At 41.0% G+C, this 22,082-nt stretch overlaps 2 protein-coding genes across 6 annotated transcripts; both read right to left on the bottom strand.

Annotated features, from left to right (window-relative positions):
* Positions 1–20: 20 nt before the first annotated feature.
* nedd1 (NEDD1 gamma-tubulin ring complex targeting factor) lies at positions 21–8,666 on the bottom strand. 5 transcript variants are annotated; one of them, XM_062546620.1, is made up of 17 exons: positions 8,628–8,666; positions 8,490–8,512; positions 7,482–7,622; positions 6,475–6,569; positions 6,272–6,388; positions 5,887–6,027; positions 5,393–5,622; positions 4,741–4,942; positions 4,367–4,538; positions 3,927–4,052; positions 3,316–3,378; positions 3,159–3,209; positions 2,647–2,804; positions 2,208–2,403; positions 1,742–1,889; positions 1,368–1,434; positions 21–1,226 (listed from the first exon to the last, which is right to left on the bottom strand). In XM_062546620.1, the coding sequence occupies exons 3-17, from the start codon at positions 7,615–7,617 to the stop codon at positions 1,122–1,124; spliced, it is 2,007 nt and encodes a 668-aa protein (XP_062402604.1). In that variant the 5' UTR covers positions 7,618–7,622; positions 8,490–8,512; positions 8,628–8,666; the 3' UTR covers positions 21–1,121. The 5 variants fall into 5 exon arrangements, with proteins under 5 accessions (XP_062402604.1, XP_062402605.1, XP_062402603.1 ...); XM_062546621.1 differs by lacking the exon at positions 8,490–8,512 and having other exon boundaries at positions 8,628–8,660; XM_062546619.1 differs by having other exon boundaries at positions 8,490–8,653.
* Positions 8,667–8,851: 185 nt separating this feature from the next.
* sh3gl3b (SH3-domain GRB2-like 3b) lies at positions 8,852–16,955 on the bottom strand. Its single transcript, XM_062547039.1, has 13 exons — positions 16,756–16,955; positions 14,000–14,068; positions 13,663–13,735; positions 13,398–13,541; positions 12,978–13,111; positions 12,232–12,390; positions 11,944–12,047; positions 11,682–11,821; positions 11,352–11,384; positions 11,020–11,082; positions 10,705–10,767; positions 10,434–10,496; positions 8,852–10,065 (listed from the first exon to the last, which is right to left on the bottom strand). The coding sequence occupies exons 1-13, from the start codon at positions 16,798–16,800 to the stop codon at positions 9,857–9,859; spliced, it is 1,299 nt and encodes a 432-aa protein (XP_062403023.1). The 5' UTR covers positions 16,801–16,955; the 3' UTR covers positions 8,852–9,856.
* Between the last annotated feature and the right edge of the window lie 5,127 nt (positions 16,956–22,082).

Raw genomic sequence — 22,082 nt, 5'->3', positions numbered from 1 at the left:
TGCAAAATACACGCCAGAGATTCATATTTCATAAACATATTCAAAAACGTAAATATTCTTAACACGTCAACTGTTACATAATAGGCCTATTATGTGACATGACAATTTTGAGGAAGAAATGTTAGAAACATTTCTGTCATGTGTCTTTAGAAAAATGTATAGGCTTATCAAGTGTTGCTGCAAAAGTAGGCCACTTAATTCAAAAGATATTTACTCCACAAGTAACATATCCCCAAACAAGTTCTTATAAATACACCCTTAATTTGTATGTGCAAGAAGAGATGACATGACAATTGTCTGATTTGCAATTGTTTGGAGTGTGTGTCAGTGGTGGTTATCTTCTGTACAGTCATTCAGCTGTCAGCACACTACCCAATGTGCAAAGAGTATCAAAATAATCAGTATTCAGGTATTTTTCGATACAGAATTTGATTTTCAATGTAAAAACAGGATTATCTGATAACAGAGTGTTATTTATATACAAAAGTTATGTCTATGTCTATAATTTTGACTTACAACTAAGAAATTACCCACCGCCCTTCTGTTTCATGAATTTATAACATTGGTTCTCATACATATTTTATTACTCTGGAAAATTACACTAATGACAATTTGTTTTTGACACACTACTGCTCTGCTCATAGCAGGCTAGCAGGCTAGCAGGCTTTGGGGTTGATATCAGCACTTCAAAGTGGCTTATTTTAAGGCACAACTTTAAACCACTCACAACAGCACTTTACCATGATTATGCATGTTGGCTATCTCACATAGTGCATCATATGATTCACTGTAATGGAGTAAGAGATACAATCACTCTTCATTCTATAGAGGCACTTTGAAGAGAAGCAGTTAATTTGTGTGCCCAACTATAAAAAAAACATATAGGTTTGTATTGTGTGGTAGAAAATGATAGCATCTGCTGGTTGGACTTGAAGGATATCCAAAAGGCCAAGAAAAGTTTTCTGAGTATGACTGTAGGTGACTTTTGACGTAGGACACGACTTTCCATTCTCTGCCCTGTTCAATGTCCCATCTGTTTCCGCTTCATGGAAGACGTCGTCAAAGATGACACTGCATGGAGATTTCAGTGGGGGTATCCAAGAAGACCCATGAGAAATCTGTTAATAGTTGGTTCTGAGGCGTCGGTTCTCCTCCCTTAGCTTCTCAATCTCCTCAAGAAGCGAGTTGTTCACCGAGTACTTCTCCACTACCTCATGGAACTCATTCTGAAAAGAAAAAAGAAAAAAAGTGGGAAGAAGCATTTAGAAATCAGCTATTAGAAATGGGCTTAAGAAGTGCAACTGAATGCATAAGTTGACAACAACACTATGATTTCCTGTAGATGATTGGCCTTGACATCAACTTACCAACTGGATGCAGAACTGCCGCACCATCTCCACCTGCAGGTTCACTATGTCTCTGTGACAGGAATCTCTGCAAAGGACAGGACAACAGTATGGAAAATGAAACGGGGAACCATTTTTTAGGTTAAAAAGCTATTGAGATGAGCTGAAGATAAACACATAAAAACACACCATACACAACACAAATAGCAGACCCTTTTATAACAAGACAAAGATGGCCGACAATTATTTTAAGTGAAATTGCTGCTCGTCACACATTTTTATTTTAAACTAGAGGACATCTACCGTAGCTCTGATTGATCAAATGTAAGTAATCTGAAATCCTCAGGTGTGTGATAACCCAGCATTCAGCTTAAATTCCACTAGCAAGGACCAACCTGAGGTCCTCCAGCGTCTCCTGAATCATGTTGCGGATGAAGACGATCTGTTGGTTAGTAAGAGGCGCTGCAGCCCCTTCCGCTCCGATGGTTTCCACTATCCGGTCGGACAGTGAGGTTGCCACTGATTCAGACACCCCTGCTCCTGCTGGGTACATACATACATACAGCGCTCATCTTATTTACAAGCCCATAGAAGGTTGTGGATGAAAAACAACAGAACAAAAGTCACCATATTCGTTACATGTAACTTAAGGTTTGATGTTGTTAATTCAAGTTGTTGTTTTGATGACTACGCCGAGGCACAAAGAGGCAGTACAGAAATTGTTCCTCTGCCCCAGCTCTTGTGCACCACATCGTAGGCTACGCAACTCGATATGGAATAAATCTTTTATTTATTTTTATTTTTATCCTTTAGCTAACCCCATTTTTCTTCTCCACCAGGCAATTAGAGTCATCTCATCACCTGTAGCAAGTGTAGGACGTGCTCCATTAAAGGGTGAATTGTAGGTCAGATGAGCTGTGACGTCATTGGCCCTCCTCTGAGTGATTTCCGGAGTGAGGTACGCTGGGATAGATGATTGCATTCGTAAGTTCTGTAGTGCTGGGGGTGTGGCGAGGCTATCAGACTCCTGGCTTGAACTTCCACCATTCCTCTCAGACTGTCATTTATTCCCAGAAAAGACATACAAAACATAAGTTTAAACATCATTATAGTGTATTACTTCAATAGCATTCACCATTGAAAGTCACTGTTTCACTCAAGTTCACATCTGTTATATTACCAGACGCAGATGTTAATCAAGTCATATCTGTAATAATGCATGCCAACCATCACCAACATCAACAGTAAAGTAAGGGACATCCTTAGCTGGTGATCAGATGTCCATATGAGAAAGACTGACCATTTTGCCTTCTTGTGTCTCTGTTTGGGCCTCCTCCTCTTTGATGGGGGGTGGTGTCTGGAACACAGAAAGGGGACTGTAGCAGCGCCCCCCCGTTGTGCCAAGAGGGGTCTTGCGCTGTGCCGAAATGCCAGTGAATGGAGGCGCCAAATCAAGATCTGGACATCGAGAGGAATGCATACACAGTTACAGCACAGTTCACTTTACCAGGTTAGTTACCAAAAACCAAGAGACTGGATACTAAAATTTAGAAAACTGAGATAACATCAAATTTGCTGTTTTGTGGTAAAGTGACTCTTTAGTGACCTCTTGAGGTACAAAGTGGTACGAGAGAGGCCAGGCAGGTTTCCATGTTAACTTTAGCAGATATCTCAGCACGGCAGCAAGAAGTACAGTCTTTGTCCTTGTTATTTTTTCACACCTCTGTATGTTTTTAGTTGCAATGTAAATTTAATTCGAAATGAGCTTACACTGGAGGATCACCCTTCTCCCCACAGTAGTGTCACACTTACCACCTCCTCTCTTTCCACTCGAATCTAGGCCAGATCCATGGAGTTTATGATCTGGGAAAGCCAAACGAAACATTCATGGATCTGACACATTTACTTATTCTTGATGCTGTTCTACAAGATCAGGGAGTATGAAAGTCAGAAAGGGGCACAGACTTACCATCACAGACAGGAGAAAAGATGTCCAGGCTGTTGCGTCCTGCCCGCATCTCTGTGTTGGTGCCTACAAGAATAGCATTTTGTTATTGTTAAAGGGAAGCTCTTGTTACACTAGCTCAAACACTGGCAGGCCAAAATGGGCGTTGTAACTCTTGTTTTCTCCATGGCCTACAGCACCTAGCACCTTCTCCAAGAGCTTAGAGCTAATCACGTTGAGTTTGTTTCCCCTTACAGCTCCTGGCTTCTGCCTTCTTGCATTAATAGTTATGCTTATCCATCAATGGCAGTTGTCTTCACTTAAACTTCTTAAAAAATATTTTTACTTTTTATAATTTCCAGAGCAAGTGAGACAGGAACAAGATATCTACACTGATTTGTACTGACATTAAATACTGTGAATCTTAATTGCTTGTAGCTTAATTGCTATGTTATAAGTAAATGAAACCTCTCAACTGAAACTAAATATGAGCTGAACTACACCACTGAATCAAGTTAGCGATCGTACACATCACTTCATGTCAGTACTTCATGCAGGGCCCTAACGATGGTGGTAGGACCTTATGTGTAAAGGAGGAGGGGCAAAAGGTCTTAAAGAAGAGGGTAGCTCCTCACTCTCTCTGATTGGAGAGAAAATGTCCAGACTGGCCCGACCCACGCGGGCCGCCTTGTCCATGCTGAGCAGTGGGTCTGTGCTGTGCTGACCGTCAGCTTCTCGTGAGAACCCATCCAGGCCTATCCCTAGAGACAAAGATAAGCAGAAAGCATCTTAAGAGATGTGTGTATGTGGGGTACTGTAATTTCCCGACTATTAGCCGCGGCTTATACATTGATTTTGCAAAATTTATCCAGCTATGAGGTTAGTACAGGGGGGCAGTTAATATGGTACTAATATAGTTTTGTTTCTTTTAACTCGCATAAAACATTGTCCTGCGGCTTATACACAATGCGCTTATATGTGGGAAATTACTGTAATTGATTAGACTGATGACTAATTTAACAGACAGCTAGTTTGGAGGCCAGCTGCCCTTCACCAGAGGGACAGTGAGGCTGACCTGTGCTGTGGGCCTGGCCGTCTCCTCTCTCTCCAGAATAGGGCTCTGGGGTGGGCTGGGGGCTGGGCGCTGCGGGGGTGGGGGTTAAGGTCCCTGCCTGCGGAGTGCTTGGTTTCCCTGAGGTCCTCTTCGGCTGGGAAACAGAGGACTTTCCCGAAACCAATTTACTAGACTATTCAGAGAGAAAACAATACAATATTTCATAAATTAAAATTAAAACAAAATGTTAAAATGGTTCCCCTTTGTAATGTATATGGTTGATCCAAAATTGCATCACATGGAACATGTTGGTATTTAGCAGCTGTCATTCAAAGGCCATCTCTTTCTGCAGTCCTGTCAAGTGCCTTGACCGGACATCTGGTTTTGTGCAATACCTTCCGTCTAATCTGGGTGCTCTGGAAGCGCAGGCAGGTGATGGACGTCTTGTGACCTGCGACAGTTTTCACCGGAGAGCTGAGATTGCGGAGGTCATACTGTAGTATCTGTCCCTGGGTGGAGCCCAGGACCAGAGTGGACCCGTCGGGGAAGAACTCGATTGCAGTGAGGGGAGAGTCCACCTTTATGTTGCGCACAATACTGTTGGGGGGCCAAAAACACACAAGCCAACAGTCAGGGCACAAAGTCGTTGGCTCTAAGCTGTGGGGTTTAAATGCATGCAAAGGATACAAATAACAACATTTAACCTGCACCCCAAGACCGATATCGTTGGGGATCACTTTGGGAGCGATTTGAGAATGATTAAAGCTAACTGCCAATCAGAACCCATCACATTTTAGCCATCACATTCATTAACACAAGGAGAGACTTTGCTTATCGTTGGTCAGTGTGGACACTTTTATTGCTATGGTTATAGTTATCGTTCCTGGTGTGAATGATAACTATAACGATAACTTATCAACTTCACAACTATAGATAGATGTTGCATCTTATGATGATGGTACAGTACGAAGTTCTTTAAAATCACACACAAGTCCGTTTTGGCACTGTTAAACAATCTAATGGCACAGCACCAAGTAAGGAACTTACACTTTACTGCTGGTGTCATAGCAGATGAACTTCTTGTCCAGTCCCACCGATCCAAACAGAAGGTCGTTTGCTGGGGAGAACGCCAGGCCGGAGGCAGGCCCTTTGTGGGCTGGGTCGAACGTGTGCAGCTCTTTTTGTGTGGTGGCGTCCCACAGAGCCACTGTGCCCACGTCTGATATGCTGCCCAGCATGGAGCGCTTCACCACAGAGTACCTCAGGTCGCGGATAGGCTGAATGAGGGCAAAGTAGTAACACACACAAACTTAGTAAACTCAGTAAACTTCCCCAATACACGTGTAATAGTAAGGGAAGGTTTCTACCAACACTGTGATTGGATATGGTCAAAAAGGGGCAACAGAAGAATTACTTGAAATCTTTAAATGATGCGTACATTTAACAACTGATAGTTTAAGGCTGAGCATTGAGGTTGCTCAGCCTACAGTTGAGGAAGAAAATCTATCCACAAAGCTTAGACTGGTTGCCAACAAACTCACCTGAATAGTTCCATGACCGAAGGGCTTGCTGGACAGGTTCTTGGATACGTTGTGTAGAATGAGCTCACCACTGATGGAGCCAGAGACAATGTAGCTGTCACTGGCATTGTAAGCAACACACGTGACTTCTTGTTTGTGATCCTGTATAGACACAGAAATGTAAGTAACGTTAATTTATGCTTCGGAAACATACTGCATATCTGTTCGGGTCAAAAACTACATCAATAGTAGACCCTTTGATATAGTTATGTGAATAGTACAGACAGTCAATGCCAGACAGCTCAGAGAAGATTTAAAGATTTTGAAAAAGACTCAATCTGCTACAGTAGTCAGTAGCTTTTGGGACAAGATTGTAGGAGTGATTGTAGCAGGTGGTGTTGTTTACCTTAAGGTTTCGGTAAAGTTTCTTTGTCTTCAAGTCCCAAATGTTGACAATGCCGTCAAGACCACCGCTCACCAAGTACTGAGATGTGGAGTTGATGCTGACTCGAGTTTGCTTTTTCTGTGGACACCAATGTAAAGTGGTGAGATTCTGGAAAATCATAAATCCATTGCAAGGCCCTGGCCCTTGGTCACTACTGGACTCACCCCTTCAGCAAGCTCGATCACTGGAATGGGGGAGGTCTTGAGGCTTGACACGACAACCTTATCTCCAACACTGCTGGCACTGATGAGGTACTGATCTAAGTCCAGTTGAGGAATATCATCAAGCGTGGTCAGAGTCGTCAGACAAATTCATGTTTTAAGTCTATCATTACCTGCATTCAGAACTATTAAAGCTTGTGAGTGGCGATCTGAAATCATCAGAATATTTTTCTCAATCAATGTAAGGTTTGTAATATTACTATATAGTCAAGAAGGTAAAAGTTAGTAAGTGGGAAATACCTACCAACCTCACAGGGAGGAAGATCAAGCCAATCATAATGAAAGAGGAAAGGAGCAGGTGAATGCACTAATTAGCATGTTGCATATTTGCATGTTTAATAAAACCTGTATTAAAAGTATCATTCAAAGTTCACTTGAATGTCTCTGATTATAATCCACTGCACATTTAGTTGAATTCAGTGAAACTCTGATGTTCCCCTAGTGGCTCATGTGTATGCTCAACTGACTCAAATAGTGCTCCTGCACAATCCGAACTTTGTAAACGAGTGTGGATGCTTCAGGAGCACAGAAGGGAGAGATGAATGTTACTGGCTGACTGAGCTCAAAATGTCAAATATCTTTCACCAGGATTGAGGACTGCATTTTCATGCACACCGCAGATAAGGCCACATATTCTAGAGAAGCCTAAGCAAACCCAATTACTCTCTCTAGTGAAAGTGCCAGTTTGAGAAACCCATACCAGGTAATCATATCCTGTTGTGCCACAAAAGATTACCCACGCTGAGCAACTGTCAGGGGGGACTTGGTAAAAAGGAGTTTTGTTTTAGGTGTGCAGATGATGCTCCACTGACTGTACTGACTAGCACAGCACAGACACATTCATGAAATATACATTTTACTTTGACAAAGCTGAAGGGCATCAGATTACAACTCCACTGGCAAACATGGGTAAAAAACGGGAGGGATTCTCCTTTCCTTTTTAAGGATACTGTTGCTGGTCCAGCAAACCTGGGATACCGGATGTGTGCTGCTGTGTGGACTAAATTGGTCCAACACTTTCATGGAGCTTGAGTCCCATATCTTAATGCAGTCGCCCGACGACACGAGCCGCAGGACCTCTTCCATGGCAACTGTTTTGGAGACAGAGGAACAGCTGTCAAGGATGCATCCCCCTCACACGCACAAGCACACGCACACGCACGCACCCACACACTCTGCAGTGCTGCGGTAGAATGGACTGCTTTCATTCGATCTCCCTGCCTGCCAAAAGCTAGTACCTCAGTTTACTATGCAGTAGGCTTGCAGGCTCGCAAACAAAAAGTAACAAAAAAGGAGCAAACATTTATCTTCATCTAAAAAGCTAAATAAACCTCAGCACATGATATGCAATGGATATAATATATCGGCCCAATAGCCCATTGACTTGACAAATTAATTGTGAAAAACAAGCAATGTACAAGGGAAAGCACAACAGTAAACAAACTCAACCTTACTGAGAGCAATTAGTGACAAACACATGTTAACGTCAACTAAAGTAAACGCATGTCCAAAGTAATCAACATAATCCTCCTTTTTCAATGTTAAACTTAGATTACTTTGTCAATTTAGCCAAGTGACTTAAAGTTATATTAGTAAAGCCGTTACCGTTAGCAAGCGCTAACCAATTATGTCTCTGAACATTAACGTTACTGGTAAAAGCTAACTGATGAGGACATATTAACTTTAATATTCTGTAGTTTTTAGTTAAAGTTAAATCAGCTATCGAGCCAGTGTAATCAAGGGGGTTTGTTAGCGACTACATACAGACAGAATAAACAAACCAAATAAACAAGGCTGACATCAACAAATGCCATTCCAGAAGCTAACAAGCACTCTTCCTAAACTTTGAAACATTTCGCTAAAACCCAGCTAGCCATCAGACGTCTCCAAGCTGGCTAGCTAACCGGCTAACTGTAAACAAACGTAAGTTGTGATTTGAAGTCCTCTGAAATACTCACCTGACCTAAAAGATCGAAACGTCCTGGGATGTAAATACTGTTAATGCTAGTTGTATATTACAATGCATGCGTACGTATGTTTCATATAATAACGTAGTAGGTCATAGAAATCAGTTTGTGACAGATGGCTGTCCTTACTTCAGTTTGGGCTAAGTTGCTTTTGGAGTTTTGGGCGCCTGGTTGTAACCAGCTACGGCGGCCTTTCTAGTCCAAACAATGCCACATTTTTTGCCCCGTGTGATATCCGAGTGTACAATGACCTTAGGAGTAAATTATTAGGCCTACTCTATACAAATGTAAAACATTTATACTTAAGAATAACAAATTCAATATGTAAAGAAGAAATACAATTTAAAAAAATTCAGCAACATTTTTGGCGTTTATTTACCCTTAAAGAGAACACAATCAAGTGAAGACATTTCATAAAGGGTATGTGCTTACTGTTAAATCTGACATCAAGTCAGCATGTAACTATGTGGTGCTGGCACCTTGCAAACAAAGAATTCATATTACAACAATGCACTTAATACACACTGTGACAATCCATGTATCTTAATTTATAAGAAATAGCTCTTCATTACAACAAAACAATTGCAGTGCTTCAGAAGTGCATTATAGAGACAGGTGCATCTCCCTTGATGTCTGATACACTAGGCTACTTAGGTGTATACCAATAAATAATAAAGCTTTTTTTTTTTTTTTTTAAATCTAAGTGTTGTTCATAATGAATACATTTGGCACCATATTTTTCCAGTAGATATCTTAAAATCATCAAAGCAAAACATTAAAGACCTAAACAATATCTCCACTGTGGTGCTGCTATATTGTTTTTGTTTACATGGCAATTTCTAATAACCTGAACAATATATCTTGTATACAGACTTATCTCTCTATATATACCTTAGAAATTGAGGAATTGTTCACATAATGGCTTACTTTAATTCACATTGCATAATAAAACCCGGGTCAAAAGATCCGCTTAGTGTTCAAAGTGCTAACATCAAGTCACATTTTAAAATACAAATTAGATTAATCTACAATCATATTTCATAACGGTATGAACAAAAGTGAGAAGAGAGGAAAACATTGTGTTTCTTTTATAAGTAAACAAACCATCAATCATAAGCATATTTTTTAAAATATGTGGGCCTCTGCACACAATAACAGAGACAGATTCTTTAGTCCACTCCTGATGTAGCTTGAAAAGACGTGTGAAAGTGATCGCTTGCTGTACAGCCGCCTTGATCACACCCCATTGGTGTGCTCCGTGTCTATATGTGACGTTGTCCGTCAGACGAGAGCGGTGAGGTGGTGTGTCCATGACCTCATGGTCCTGTGACTGTGGTCGGTGGTGGTGTGCTCTGCTCTCACTGGGGCAAAGGCACCAGTACGTTGACGTAGTTGATGGGGAAGAAGCCGGACTCGCCACTGATCATGCCTTCGTACCAGTTTTCATCGATCTGGTTGGTGAGGATGATGAGGTCACCTTCCTTGAAGCCCAGCTCACCTTCGTTCTCTGGCTCAAAGTTGTAGAGAGCGCGACAGCAGGGCTGATCCAGGGGAGACTCTGCTTCACCTATAGCAGACAGCAGGAGCAAATCATCAAAGGATGGAGAAGGGTAACAGGGACCATAGGTTTTAGTTTCCCGCTGAAGTTCAAACCAGGTCAGATTCACAGCTTCTTTATTTGTAAATGTACATACTGTATTAATTTATTTCTTTATTCTTATACACAACTTACTGCCCTTATTCTATTGTACTGTTTTTTTATGTTATTGTTGAGTGTTGTACTTGAGTGCAAAGATTAACCAGAGTCAGATTCCTTGTTTGTTAACGCAAACCTGGACAATAAAGCTGATTCTGATTCTGATTTGTTGAAGAAATAACAATTACAGTGTGAAAATAAAAAAGGAACTCAACAAACTCAATGTGCAGTTCACTCACTAATGCTTGGGGGACTCCCAGGCCTCTGGGACAGGAACGTGAACTGGTCAACTGTAGAGTAAACTGTGGATATCCATACGCATTATATGAGATTAATACAATCCGAAATACATGTATCTTTACAATGAACAAGACAACACAGTACATTTAAGATTTTTTTTTTTATTTTGGAGCCAACCAAGACATAACTTCTGAATTACATTACCAGCAAGAGAGCAATTTCTCTTCAAATTTATTTCATAGACATTTTGAGGGAGTCTCTGCTACTCACTGCTATTGGGTGGACTTTCTGGCCTTTGGGGTAAGGTTGTGAACTGGTCCACTGTGGAGTATACTGCAAATACAGATGCAAGAGTGATCCATCAAATACGACACAGAGGACTGCAAAATACTGTACATGGTGCTGAGTTTGTAATATTCCTGGACATACTGTATATTGTGCTATACCATATGGTGATATAACATCTCTTCCCTTGTGCTTATGGCCTGGTTTGACATATAGTGCATCACTGACATATTGTAATAATAAAATAAAAAAAGCACAATGTCTTTTTGGTCAGTATAGATATCAAAGGGAGTGACTCACTTGTGTTCGGGGGACTTTCTGGCCTTGGAGGTGAGGTTGTGAATGGATTAGCTGTAGAAAATGCTTTCAAATAGAGAAAAGATATGACATTAACCCTCTTTGTGTCTCCATAGCAGGTGATACAAAATCAGCAAGCTTCATAAATCTTTATTAACAGCAGTAGTGTTTTTTGATAAAGGCAACATAATATGGTCAGCCACTCAGGGGGCACGTTTCCCAAAACCATAGTTGCTAACTAATTTCCCATTGCCAGGTTAGCAACTATGGTTTTGGGAAATGCACCCCATGCAGGGCGGAATCTTCAGGAGGGCTGGGGGAGGTTCGGGACTTACTGTTTCCATTCACACCACCATTCATCGTAACACCTGTGATAGAAAAAAAATGAATGTGATATAATGATGTGAGTGATGTAATGTTGTGTAATGTAATATCATTAAATAATAAAAATGACTCATTTGTAAAATTGAGATAGATAATGTAGTTTTACTATATGAATCATATTATTATTATTATGAACGTAAACCAGACCAACTGGCTGTTACAAAGTGAGTGTCCTAAAGTGTGTACAGAACACAATTTCCACATCGGGTTGTATGTTGCTAGTGAGTGTCTTTTTCACAGTTATCTGATGGCACTTCGTATAGACTAATTCAGTGGCAAACCTGAAAACTGTTGTGGTGAGCTGTCAGATATGCGTAAGGTAGGGGTGTTGGAGAATCCATTGCATTCAGAGTGGCTTCCTCTACCAGTGACAGCCTTTGGGCCAAATTCTCTCTTAGGCTGGTTGCTTGCAATGATTATTCTGTCGCCAATTTAAGAATAACAAATATCAGAAAGGTCAAAAGTAGTGATAGAAGGTGAATGTTATAGTCATTCCTAGTAGTGCAAAGTGACGAAACCAATACTGGAGCACCATGTCCTCACCTATTTTGGAGAACACTACTCAGATTTTCCAGGATTAGGCACGACTGCCTGTGGTAATCCAACGCCGCCTCTACTAGAGCAGACAGGTTATTCACCTGCTCCACCTGCAGGATCACAAAGGCACTGCTATTTTCTTACCACACAAAAAACACCAAAATAATTTCAAGTTCCTTAACACATTTTTTGTAACTACCAAAAAAAGAAAGAATATAAATGGCAAATTTTAAAGAAGCTTTGTATAAAGAAACTTTTCTAATATCATGGATATGGAATTAAGGTTTGGCTCACATCATTCTCTAGAAGGTTGAACATGCTTCTCGCTGCCAGGTCCCGGGATTCCTCAAACTTTTCAAAGGCTAGTGCGAGTTCCCGATTGCTGATTCTCCCCTTGCGTCTCTTCTTGTAGTCAAAGTCTAACCGCCGACCCTCCATCTTTCTTAGGTGGTACTACAGAAGTGAACCAAAATCTGAACCTTGAGAAATTACACACACTATGAATACATTTTGTAAATTTGTAATATAAGACATGGGTTGTGGAAAAAACAGTATAGAAATCAAGGGAGTTGAAGTTAACTCTTTGTCAGCCAATGAGAATTTCATTTGTGCGAGAGTTGCCACTGTGGCCACTGTGGCCACTGAGCAAAAAGAAGCACTCCAGGAAGGTGGGGAAAAGCACAGGAATGGAAATTCCTGGTGGATGTCAGGGCCTCCTGCATGTTCCACAGTGTATCCCTGAGAGTGCTTTGAGACAAGACATGGTGTTGTATTTGGAGTGCGAGTGCATCTATCAGTTGAGCTAACCATTAACTAATTGGAGGAAGCCTTTACAAGACAGAAGTCAAAGTATGCAGGATTGATAACAGAAGCATTGTGTCATTGTGGCAGCTTTCATTCTGGAATTGTGTCTGGCAAGTACACACACGTCTCCTAAACTAGATAAGCTTTTATAAGTCATACAAACAGTATCTCATCAGACAACCCTAGACGCTCCCGCTAAGCATCTGTTCAATAACACTGTCAACACTGAGCCTCACCATGATCTCCTTCAGGTCTTTTTCCTGTAGCGTCTGGAGTGGATCTATAAAGCGGTGCTTCACCTGGACATCCAGGACATCTCTGGCCTGGGCCATCTGTTTCAGGGCCTCACCGATGTCCCCCAAAGCGCAGCCTGCCGGCAGGGTCAGGAAGTGTGAACAGAGAGTGAATACCAGCGGTCACTGACAACACTGTGACAACAGACCACTATCACTTCCACACAATTATTTGCATTCAACCGAGTATACCTATAGTTAGGTCCAGTTAGCCTAGATCTTTCCAAGAAGTTTCCTCTTGCATTACAGATTACACAGGGAGATGAGTGGAATCTCATTACAGTAGAGCACTGACAGACCAAATGAATATAGTGAAATGCATTCCTAAATAAAAATGTACATTTTCCTTGCTGGCAAACATACCAAAGGAAGAGTCGGCCCCAAGCTCTTTGCCATAGCGGAGCATGCATTCTCCCAAAACCCCCTCTGTTTGGGGGTAACCCACAGTCTTCACCTGCCCACGGATCCTTGAGACGGTGTTGAGCACACCAAGTTTGGCTCTACAAGCTGGAAATCAAGTATATGGGAGTTAAGTAAACAGTCCAGACTTACAATACTGAGTCACTGCCAAAAGTGAGGGATATACCGCAAATCGACATTGGAATATGAAAAGGCCATGGTACACTACCTGGGTTTGGCTGGAGGTATTCTGTGGTTTTTGGCACAAGTTCAAGAACCAGTTTATGGGTTACATCAATTTTCTGAAGTCAAACACAAACCGACTATAAGTTAGACCACACTTTGTCAATGTATACAGTAACAACAAGGTAATCAGTTTATGAGGCATTATATTCTCACAATGAGAATTAGCTAGAAAAATATGCAATCTCTGTATGCAAGTAGGGTCTACCTAATATGGACAAATGAATGCCACAAGAACATACAGTAGGATAACATTTATATCTACTGTAGATCTATACTGAGCCCAAATTTTAACACTTAATAATCACTTCAGCGTTTCCAACCTTTTCCATTTTGAGGAACTCCTCATCCAGTTTGGTTCCTTCAGCCCCATTAATCTTTTCATTTAATAGCTACAAAAGATAAGAAAGGAGTTGTGAGATAAGAGGAAAGAAATGGGGGATTTACAATACATTTCAGAGAAACACTTACTCTGAAGGAGAATTCTGGCAATTTTTCACTGAGCTCTGTTTCTTGAGGTCACCGAGTACTGTCGGTACGATGAAAAAAAAAAGCTAACAGTTCTACCTAGAATTGCCGGAATTCTCTTTTGAGTCTCAATACTCCCGTGGAAATAACTATGTTCTGAGTAAAGCTGTACAAGACACACATCAAAATGTTGTGTGTGTGAGTTGACTGAACATACGTTTTAAACCAGGGTCAAGGAGACAAAACCCATATATACCCTATCAATTCAGCAGACACTTTTGTCTTACACCTTACAGTAGCAGGCCCTAGAGATGCATACTTTCATAAACATGTTTGCTTCCCGAGAATAATAATACTGGAGACCTGCTGATGAAATGATATGTTTGCTTATTTCATGCTTTAGTGAATCAGCTGATTAGATTACCAGCAAATAAAGAAAGGAGTAATCAGTTATGAATGGGTTGTCCACAGAGGCCATGTTTTTGTCCAAAGTATTCAGAGGACAGGCACAGTGGATGGTGAAGTGGTGTTTTCTGTATGTGCCAAAAAAATGCTTAGAAACCAATTAACATAAATAGAGCACCTTTACAATTTTCTAAAATATCAAGGGCAGCTGTCATTCTGAAGGACCCCTTGACACATCTGAATGTTAATCAGACAGAATGCTAATTCATCATGTGTCACAACAAAAGGATCTCCAAGGAATATCTATAGCCTACTGGTTGAGCAAGCATCCAAAGAAAACACAAAATGGATACTACATAACATAAACAGTAAAAATAATGCCTAATTGGACAGCACTATCTGTTCATGTTGACCATCAGTCAGATTAAGGAACATTTACATTAAAGGAGGGAGGTTGTATCAAACATAGAGTAGCCTAGTACATGTTAAATATCTACAAGCAGTGTAATAATGACATAATTTATTTTTCACATTTGCATAATGTTGTCCCATGGCTCAATAGTGATTGAGCAGTATTTATTGTACATTCAGTATTAGGTGCTTTATCCAGCATGGTTTTACTCATAGCGCAGGTACGGTAGAGGTTGTATTCTATCACCACATGTTCCAAAATATTTGATGACGATTATATCTGCCATAGTCATGGTATCAACTTAAAAGGCGAGCTTTACAACATACTGAAATAAGTCAATGATCTCATAGTTCAAGGCAAACTTGGTTGTAAGAACATTAATGCTGCTTAACTACATTCCCCTACTGTGTTAAAGAATGGCAGCATTTATTAAGGTCAAGAATTTAGTTTGGTGTGCAAAGGGCCCCATGATAAGAGGATTATGGCAGCCATTACTGGCTGATAGAGAGGGAATTGTCTGTAATGCAGAACTATTTTATAATAGGGTGGAGTGTGTAAGTAAATTCTAAAAACTCAAACTACAGCCGTGGCAATATCTTTTCCCAAACCCACTCCCACTCGTGTCATTGGTTCATTACATCACCCCAGTATGGATACAGAATAATGAAAACACCTTTGAAAGCAGTTGTCTTTCCTGATGTTGCTGTAGGTCTATACTGTTAAGTTCAGCAATGCCAGTTGATGTCAAGAGGCAAATACAGCACATCTGTCTTCAATCCCCAAGGAAGTGTGTGAATTTCTGAGTTCAGCACCTAGAGACTATCTACTATCCATCCAATTCCTGGCAGCAACCCACCACTCCAGAGGGAAGTCTACAGCATGTATTGTCCTTCTGGCAGCATTTCTAAACCTCTGCAGTAATTCAATGCTGCCACGAACAGGCAAGGTGAGTGAAGTGTCAGCAACACTCTGCATACAGGCACCATGAGAGGCAACTAGGCCTGTTCAGATTATATCCAGCATAGATTTAACACTCAGGCTATAATATAATATGTACTGCCTGTGAGACAGAATGCTAATCTGATGCAAAACTACATTAAATATTTTAAACGGTGATAAGTGTATAGTGACATTATGTAATGTGTCCTTTTTTTAACCACCTGAAGGCAGGTTGGAGGTGTGTACCACGTGACCCGTAGCCTACGCAACTTTAGGTCCATTACACGTTTGTTCAGGAGCCTGACAAACTAGGTTATTACCCCTGATGTGCCCCCCCTATAATAAAAAAAAAAAAATCAAGGTCAGGACGAAATAAGAAAGCTACCATTACAAGGTCGCACCATACTATGACGAACAATTTACAGACATCGAGATCTCAGATTGACGTTCCTTGCGCTTTATTTAGGACCAAAACAAGTAAAGAGTCTTCTCTTGTCGCGTCTAATTGTCAAATTCTGTATCGTCATAGCTTTGAAAAAAAATCAACCACTTCACAGTTGCTACAAACTATTCTCAACATCTGCGTGACAAACGGGACAGACTACTGACAGTGCGTACAGAAGCGCAGCAACACAAGGGCCTGCTCAGTAATCTAGGTTACCCCACAGAGATGCCCTTACGTGTACCATTTCCGAAATAGCACCTTACTCACCCACCCAACATAACAATGTCATTATGCCTTAATGCCACCTTCTGTGGTAGGCTATCAAAACAACTCGGCGCTGTACTGTACAACCGACTCCACAGCCATGAGCGATCATGCACGAACACAGGCAGGCGAGGTCCTCCGCTTACCTGGCTTGCTTTGTGAAATTGTTTCTTTAGTCCCGCTACTGACATGGCCAATACATCCGATGATCAAAACATTAATCACGTGCAAATATTAGACGCACATGCTGGCGATGTATGGTGTAGTCGGCGTGCCTTGGACAGGTGACGCGGTAATTTATATGTCCACATCGCACTCCACCTCCTCCATCGCAATGTATCAATGCGCTGACAAGCTGCTCCCAGACAGATCCGTGGTGCCGCGTGGTTGCCAGTATGCGAGGAAAATAATCAACTAGCCCACCATCTGCCAACATGATACCCTTCAAACTACCATCTTTCACAACAGATTGTGAATTAGATGTCGAAATGACTACCAATTCAATACATCTGTCATTGCCTAATAAACGTCTTTTAAAATATAAAACAAAGTAATAAAATTATAGTTAGTATAAAGCCTATTAATGTTCAAATCATATTCGTGATACTACCATATCTGGCAACATTGCAGGCTGTATTACGATAGCATACTTGAGCGTGTGCACGAACGCATGCCCACTTCCTTCCTCTCCACCTCCTTCTTAGAATACAGGCCTTAGACAAATAGATCATTTTAAGAGGAGCAAACTCTCTTTGAATGTGACTGAGTTTGAATTTGATATTTGATAGTTAGGCCATTGGATCTTATACTGAAGGCCTACTCTGCGTTGGGACAGTGGAACCAGAAATTACTGTGGTGCTCTAATCTTTGGTGGAGTTAATAATTATCTGCTAGCCTTTGCTCAGTCTAATTAAGGTCATCAATCAACCAGCTTGTTCACTCACACAAACATTAGTGTTGGGAAATTGTGTGAATTACTAGCGACACAGAACAACTTAATACGTCCCACCATTGCCTTTTGCCACTTTGTTTTTATTACCACACCACCAGTCTACTTAAACAGTTAAGTGCTAAAACTGATCTTATGTATGAAAGTTGTGAAGTACATTGTGTAATTCTGTGGGTTTTCACAAGCATCTCTGTTGATTTCCATACAATATATCAGAAGTCACTGTTCCTTTACAAGAAGATAACATCATTAAGTGAATAAAGGGGCATTTCAGCATCCAATAATCTGTTACTTGTCAGGTGGCAAACTCACTTCTGTGTGAATGTACTAATCGGGTCAAGAAGGTCATGAGCCCGCTGTACCAAACATCCATTGGTTAGAATGGATAAAAGTAAGGGCTACTTCTGGTAGGCTAATGCAGTTTAAACCATAAGACTGAAAACCTGTATCACATTATCAAGTATGTCTTTACAGAATATGTGGTAAGTGTGCATCATGCAGTTCAACTTTAATTTGACAATGTAAACATGAAGGTCTGTTGTGGACTTGGTTACCGAAGTTAATTGTTTAATGCTTTATCAAACAACTTTGCTAGAATTGTGATTTAACTTATGATTGAAGGCATGTATGGTTTCATCAAACCTGAATATCCATAAAATTAAACTATAAGCAACAGAATGCATTAATGGTATGCATTTACATTTAATGCAATTTCACACTGAGACAGTAACTTCTATTTTCAGGAATTATATTGACATCGTGTGTATATTGTTATTTGGGTGCTCATCACACATGTTACCATGATGCAAACATAAAAGGTGTAAATTAAACAAATATTCAAGCAAACAACATCCCACTGCAAAAAAACACTTGCATTATTCAACTAAAAGGCTATGAAGCTCAAACTTGAACAATGACGTTTAAAGATGCCCTGACTGACTAAAATCCTGCAAGCAAATAAAGCCTACCTTACACTGACAGACTTTGACAAGATTTGGGAAAGATTCTTGAAAGATTGTAGTCTTTTAACTAATACCCCTCATTCAAGCTTTACTCAAAAGACTACAATCTTTCAAGAATCCCTTCCCAAATCTTGTCAAAGTCTGTCAGTGTAAGGTAGGCGTAAGAATGCGGCCCAGCGGTAGCCTGGCCCCGCCCACCTGTATCTTCTTTCAATGAGATATGTAGTCTGGCAACTCATAGTTCACGTCATAACCATCAGGGAAATCAGTGACGAAACTGACACTTATTAAACATACTGTAGGCAGCAACACCTGCAAGCGTCAAAAAATGCAGTTAGAAAAATGCAGTCGTTTATTTAAGGCCTCCAATGATTTCAAAGTTAGGGCCTGTCGCGATGCAAGCATTGCAAACGTTTCCCAATCGAGAGTACCCAGACTCTATTCACGTGAAAGAGTAGGCAGCGTCGGCAGGTCCAAGGAATCACATCTACCTTTTCCTTGACCCTGTATGTAAATACAGCTAGTAACATTGTGAAAGGATTCATATGCATAAAGCAAAAGCATTACCTACACAGACATAAGCAAACACAGACAGAACTATAGAAACAAACAAGCAATACCAATGTTACAATGTTACATGTTAAGAGTTTGTGAAAGGAACTGTAAACGTTTACTGCAAATATAGTTGGGAGGGTGTGGGGGTTAGGTGGCCCCATATGAATGTCCATCTTCTGAGGAGGAGGGGCTGGGTGGCAGACACTGAATTGCCAGCCTGAATGCCTGGCCAGCCACTCTGTGGGCTTATGGCATTCTTTCAGCATGGGCACCAACTCTGTCTTTCAGTTGACCTACATGGCAGTGTGGTTGTAATGGCACTGAGAACTCTGACTCTTTGCTTACATGTGAAGTGGCAATCCATCGTCATCATTGGAAGGAGATGTGAGGTCTTCCACCAGGGTGCTTAATTTATCTGAAAGTTCTTCAAGTGTGTCTTGGTCCTCAGTGATATATATTTTATCCATGATTTGTTTCGTGAGGTTGACACATTTCTTTTTCAGATCTGTTGTCCTTGGGTCTCTTAAAGCTTCCTGGAAACCTTTTACAGTCAAACGGGAGTTCTGACTGGCCTTTCTAGGAATCTTACCAGCAGTTCTATCTGAAAGTTTTCTAGGTCTTCCAGGCCTGAACTTATCCAACATGCCTGTTAACTGCCATTTCTTAATCACATTGCGAACTGACGAAGCAGCTACCTTAAAACGTTTGGCTAACTTTTTATAGCCTTCTCCCGCTTTGTGGCCATCAATTATTTCAACTTTTACGGCACTAGGCAGCTGCTTATAGGAGCCTATGATTGTTGATGGTTGGGAGATGGTCTGAAGAGTATTTACAAAATCTGTTAAATTTTTCTGAACATCTTCTATGGTCAAACAGGGCTTCTGATTTGCCTTTTTAGCAATCTTACCAGCAGTTGTCTCTGAAAGTTTTCTTGGTCTTCCAGGCCTCATCTTAGCATCCACCATGCCTGTTAGCTGCCATTTCTTAATTACATTACGAATTGACGAAGCAGCTACCTGAAAACGCTTGGCTAACTTTTTATAGCCTTCTCCCGCTTTGTGGGCATTGATTATTTCAGCTTTGAGAGCAGTAGGCAGCTGCTTGTAGGCGCCCATGACTGTTGATGATTGGCAGAAGGTTTAAGGAGGCAAGGTATTAACAAAGTCTACAAAGAACTTTATGACTTTGGGATGTCACCGTATCCTCTTCTAGCGTAACCATTCACAGAAACAGAAATTCTTCATACTTCATAAACAAAGATTCAACTTAAAGGTGTTCACGAGGACCTTTGTTCCTTCAGCTTCATTCATCTTCTCATTTAAAAGCTGCAAGAGAGAAGAGGGGAGGTGGGGATGAGAGGAAAATTGTGTGTTTTAGAATACTTCTTATGGACACATTGAGCGAACCAGTCAATGGTTTATATTACATAAAAAGATCAGTCTTTGTTGTAGATTCACAATGACACAGATTATTCCAATGTGGCTGTCTGAGCTTGTTTGCTACCAAACATGTCCATGACCGCACAGCTAGCAAACTTTGGAGACAACAAATGTTTTGAGTACACTGAAGCCTTAAGCACACATTGGTGATTCTCATTATATCTGACTTTCAAATCGTCCCATTTATGCATGGCTCCTTGTGAGTATATCTATTATGTGTTGATACTCAAACTCATACTTAGGTGAAGTAGTATATGAGTATTCTTATATAATTATTAGTTTGCTAGTTCACCCATAACTCAGGACATGCATAGGACATTCTGACAATAAGCATATTTGACTTGGTAGCCAGCCACAATCCTGAGATGTGGAGATGGCGGAGAGGTGCAGGAGGTGATGGGCCCTGAGACTTGCTTGGGGCCCCAGAATTCGTAGAAATGTCCCTGATCAGGCCCAGCATACTCATTAGCCTGTAATGTAGCCTGCTGGCTGTGGAGACAGTTTTACAATCTGATGAATACATGATACAATTTCACTTCCTTTAGGCAACAGGTCTAAGTGATGTAACTAATCCATTATGTGTCTCCATGATGTAACCCTAGTGGCAACTCTGAAATGGCACCATATAGGTAGGCTACCAAATTACTACGAGTAGGGTGATTTATATCAACAGTTGGCACCTCGAATTGACACAAAATGTTCTCGTGCAATTTTAGGCCAACACAGAGAAAATATTTTTTAAGATAAAATATCTTGTTTAAATATTTCGTCCTATTGTTCTATTAGCCTATCATGGCTTTGGAAAATAGCCAGCCACTTTTAGCGGAGGAAATTGTTCTCCACATCAGTCTCAAGACGAGTACTGACACTGCGCAAAGAAGTGCGGCAACAAGAGCATAGGCTACACTGAAAAATCTAGGTTAGCCCTAAGAGATGACATCTCACAAAACGTGTAGCCTACCTACGAAATCAGCGCTTTATGCTTTCTATGCCACTATAACAAAAGAATGGAGCTCTGCAGACAGATATTATTGAAAGAACTTGGCACCACAGCACTTTAGCCTCCATACAATTCCCAGAGCCATGAACATGCCGTGTTATGTCCTCCGCTTACCTGGCATGCTTCATAAAACGGGTTATTTAGTCCCACTATTGACAAATCATAATCAATACTTCTGATATTCTAAACAATAATCGTGCGCAAAGGTACGCGTGCAAGCAAGCAGCAGGCTTTAGCGTGCCATTTAGGTGACGTGGTATTCCTTGTCTCCTACGTCGTTATAGGCTCATTCGACTTCATGCAGCGCTGCGCAAATGTGGTTGAACGTGCTGCATAGGGGGCCTAACCAAATTGATGACATTGAGAAAAATCCAAGATGCTTCACGTTCAGTAGATCCGCGCAGCGTTGCACGTAAGTGAATGTGCCAGTCAGAGAATCAGCGTATCAGTGCACCGGAAAACAGCTCCAAGAACTGCTAGTGGTTGATTGCCACATAGCCCAGTAAGTTTCGGCAAATTAGGGATTTGGTTAATGGAGAAGATCTGGGTAGGCCTACTAGTTGTCACG

Source organism: Sardina pilchardus, chromosome 10 (genome assembly GCF_963854185.1).
Source record: "Sardina pilchardus chromosome 10, fSarPil1.1, whole genome shotgun sequence".
Lineage (NCBI taxonomy): Eukaryota > Metazoa > Chordata > Actinopteri > Clupeiformes > Clupeidae > Sardina > Sardina pilchardus.
Note: the sequence above shows the minus strand (reverse complement) of the source record. Positions and strands in the feature narration are given on the sequence as shown.

Excerpts from the sequence above, each read along its gene's own strand:
- nedd1 (XM_062546620.1), bottom strand. The coding sequence starts at position 7,617 with ATGGAAGAGGTCCTGCGGCTCGTGTCGTCGGGCGACTGCATTAAGATA. Across the intron at positions 6,570-7,481 it reads GGTTTGCTGGACCAGCAACA|ATCAGTACCTCATCAGTGCC; the intron begins GTATCCTTAAAA and ends AACTGGACTTAG. Across the intron at positions 1,890-2,207 it reads ACGTCCTACACTTGCTACAG|CAGGAGCAGGGGTGTCTGAA; the intron begins GTGATGAGATGA and ends GTATGTACCCAG.
- sh3gl3b (XM_062547039.1), bottom strand. The coding sequence starts at position 16,800 with ATGTCAGTAGCGGGACTAAAGAAACAATTTCACAAAGCAAGCCAG. Across the intron at positions 12,391-12,977 it reads AAGACCTGAAGGAGATCATG|TACCACCTAAGAAAGATGGA; the intron begins GTGAGGCTCAGT and ends TCACTTCTGTAG. Across the intron at positions 10,066-10,433 it reads TGGGAGTCCCCCAAGCATTA|GTGAAGCAGAGTCTCCCCTG; the intron begins GTGAGTGAACTG and ends TGTCTGCTATAG.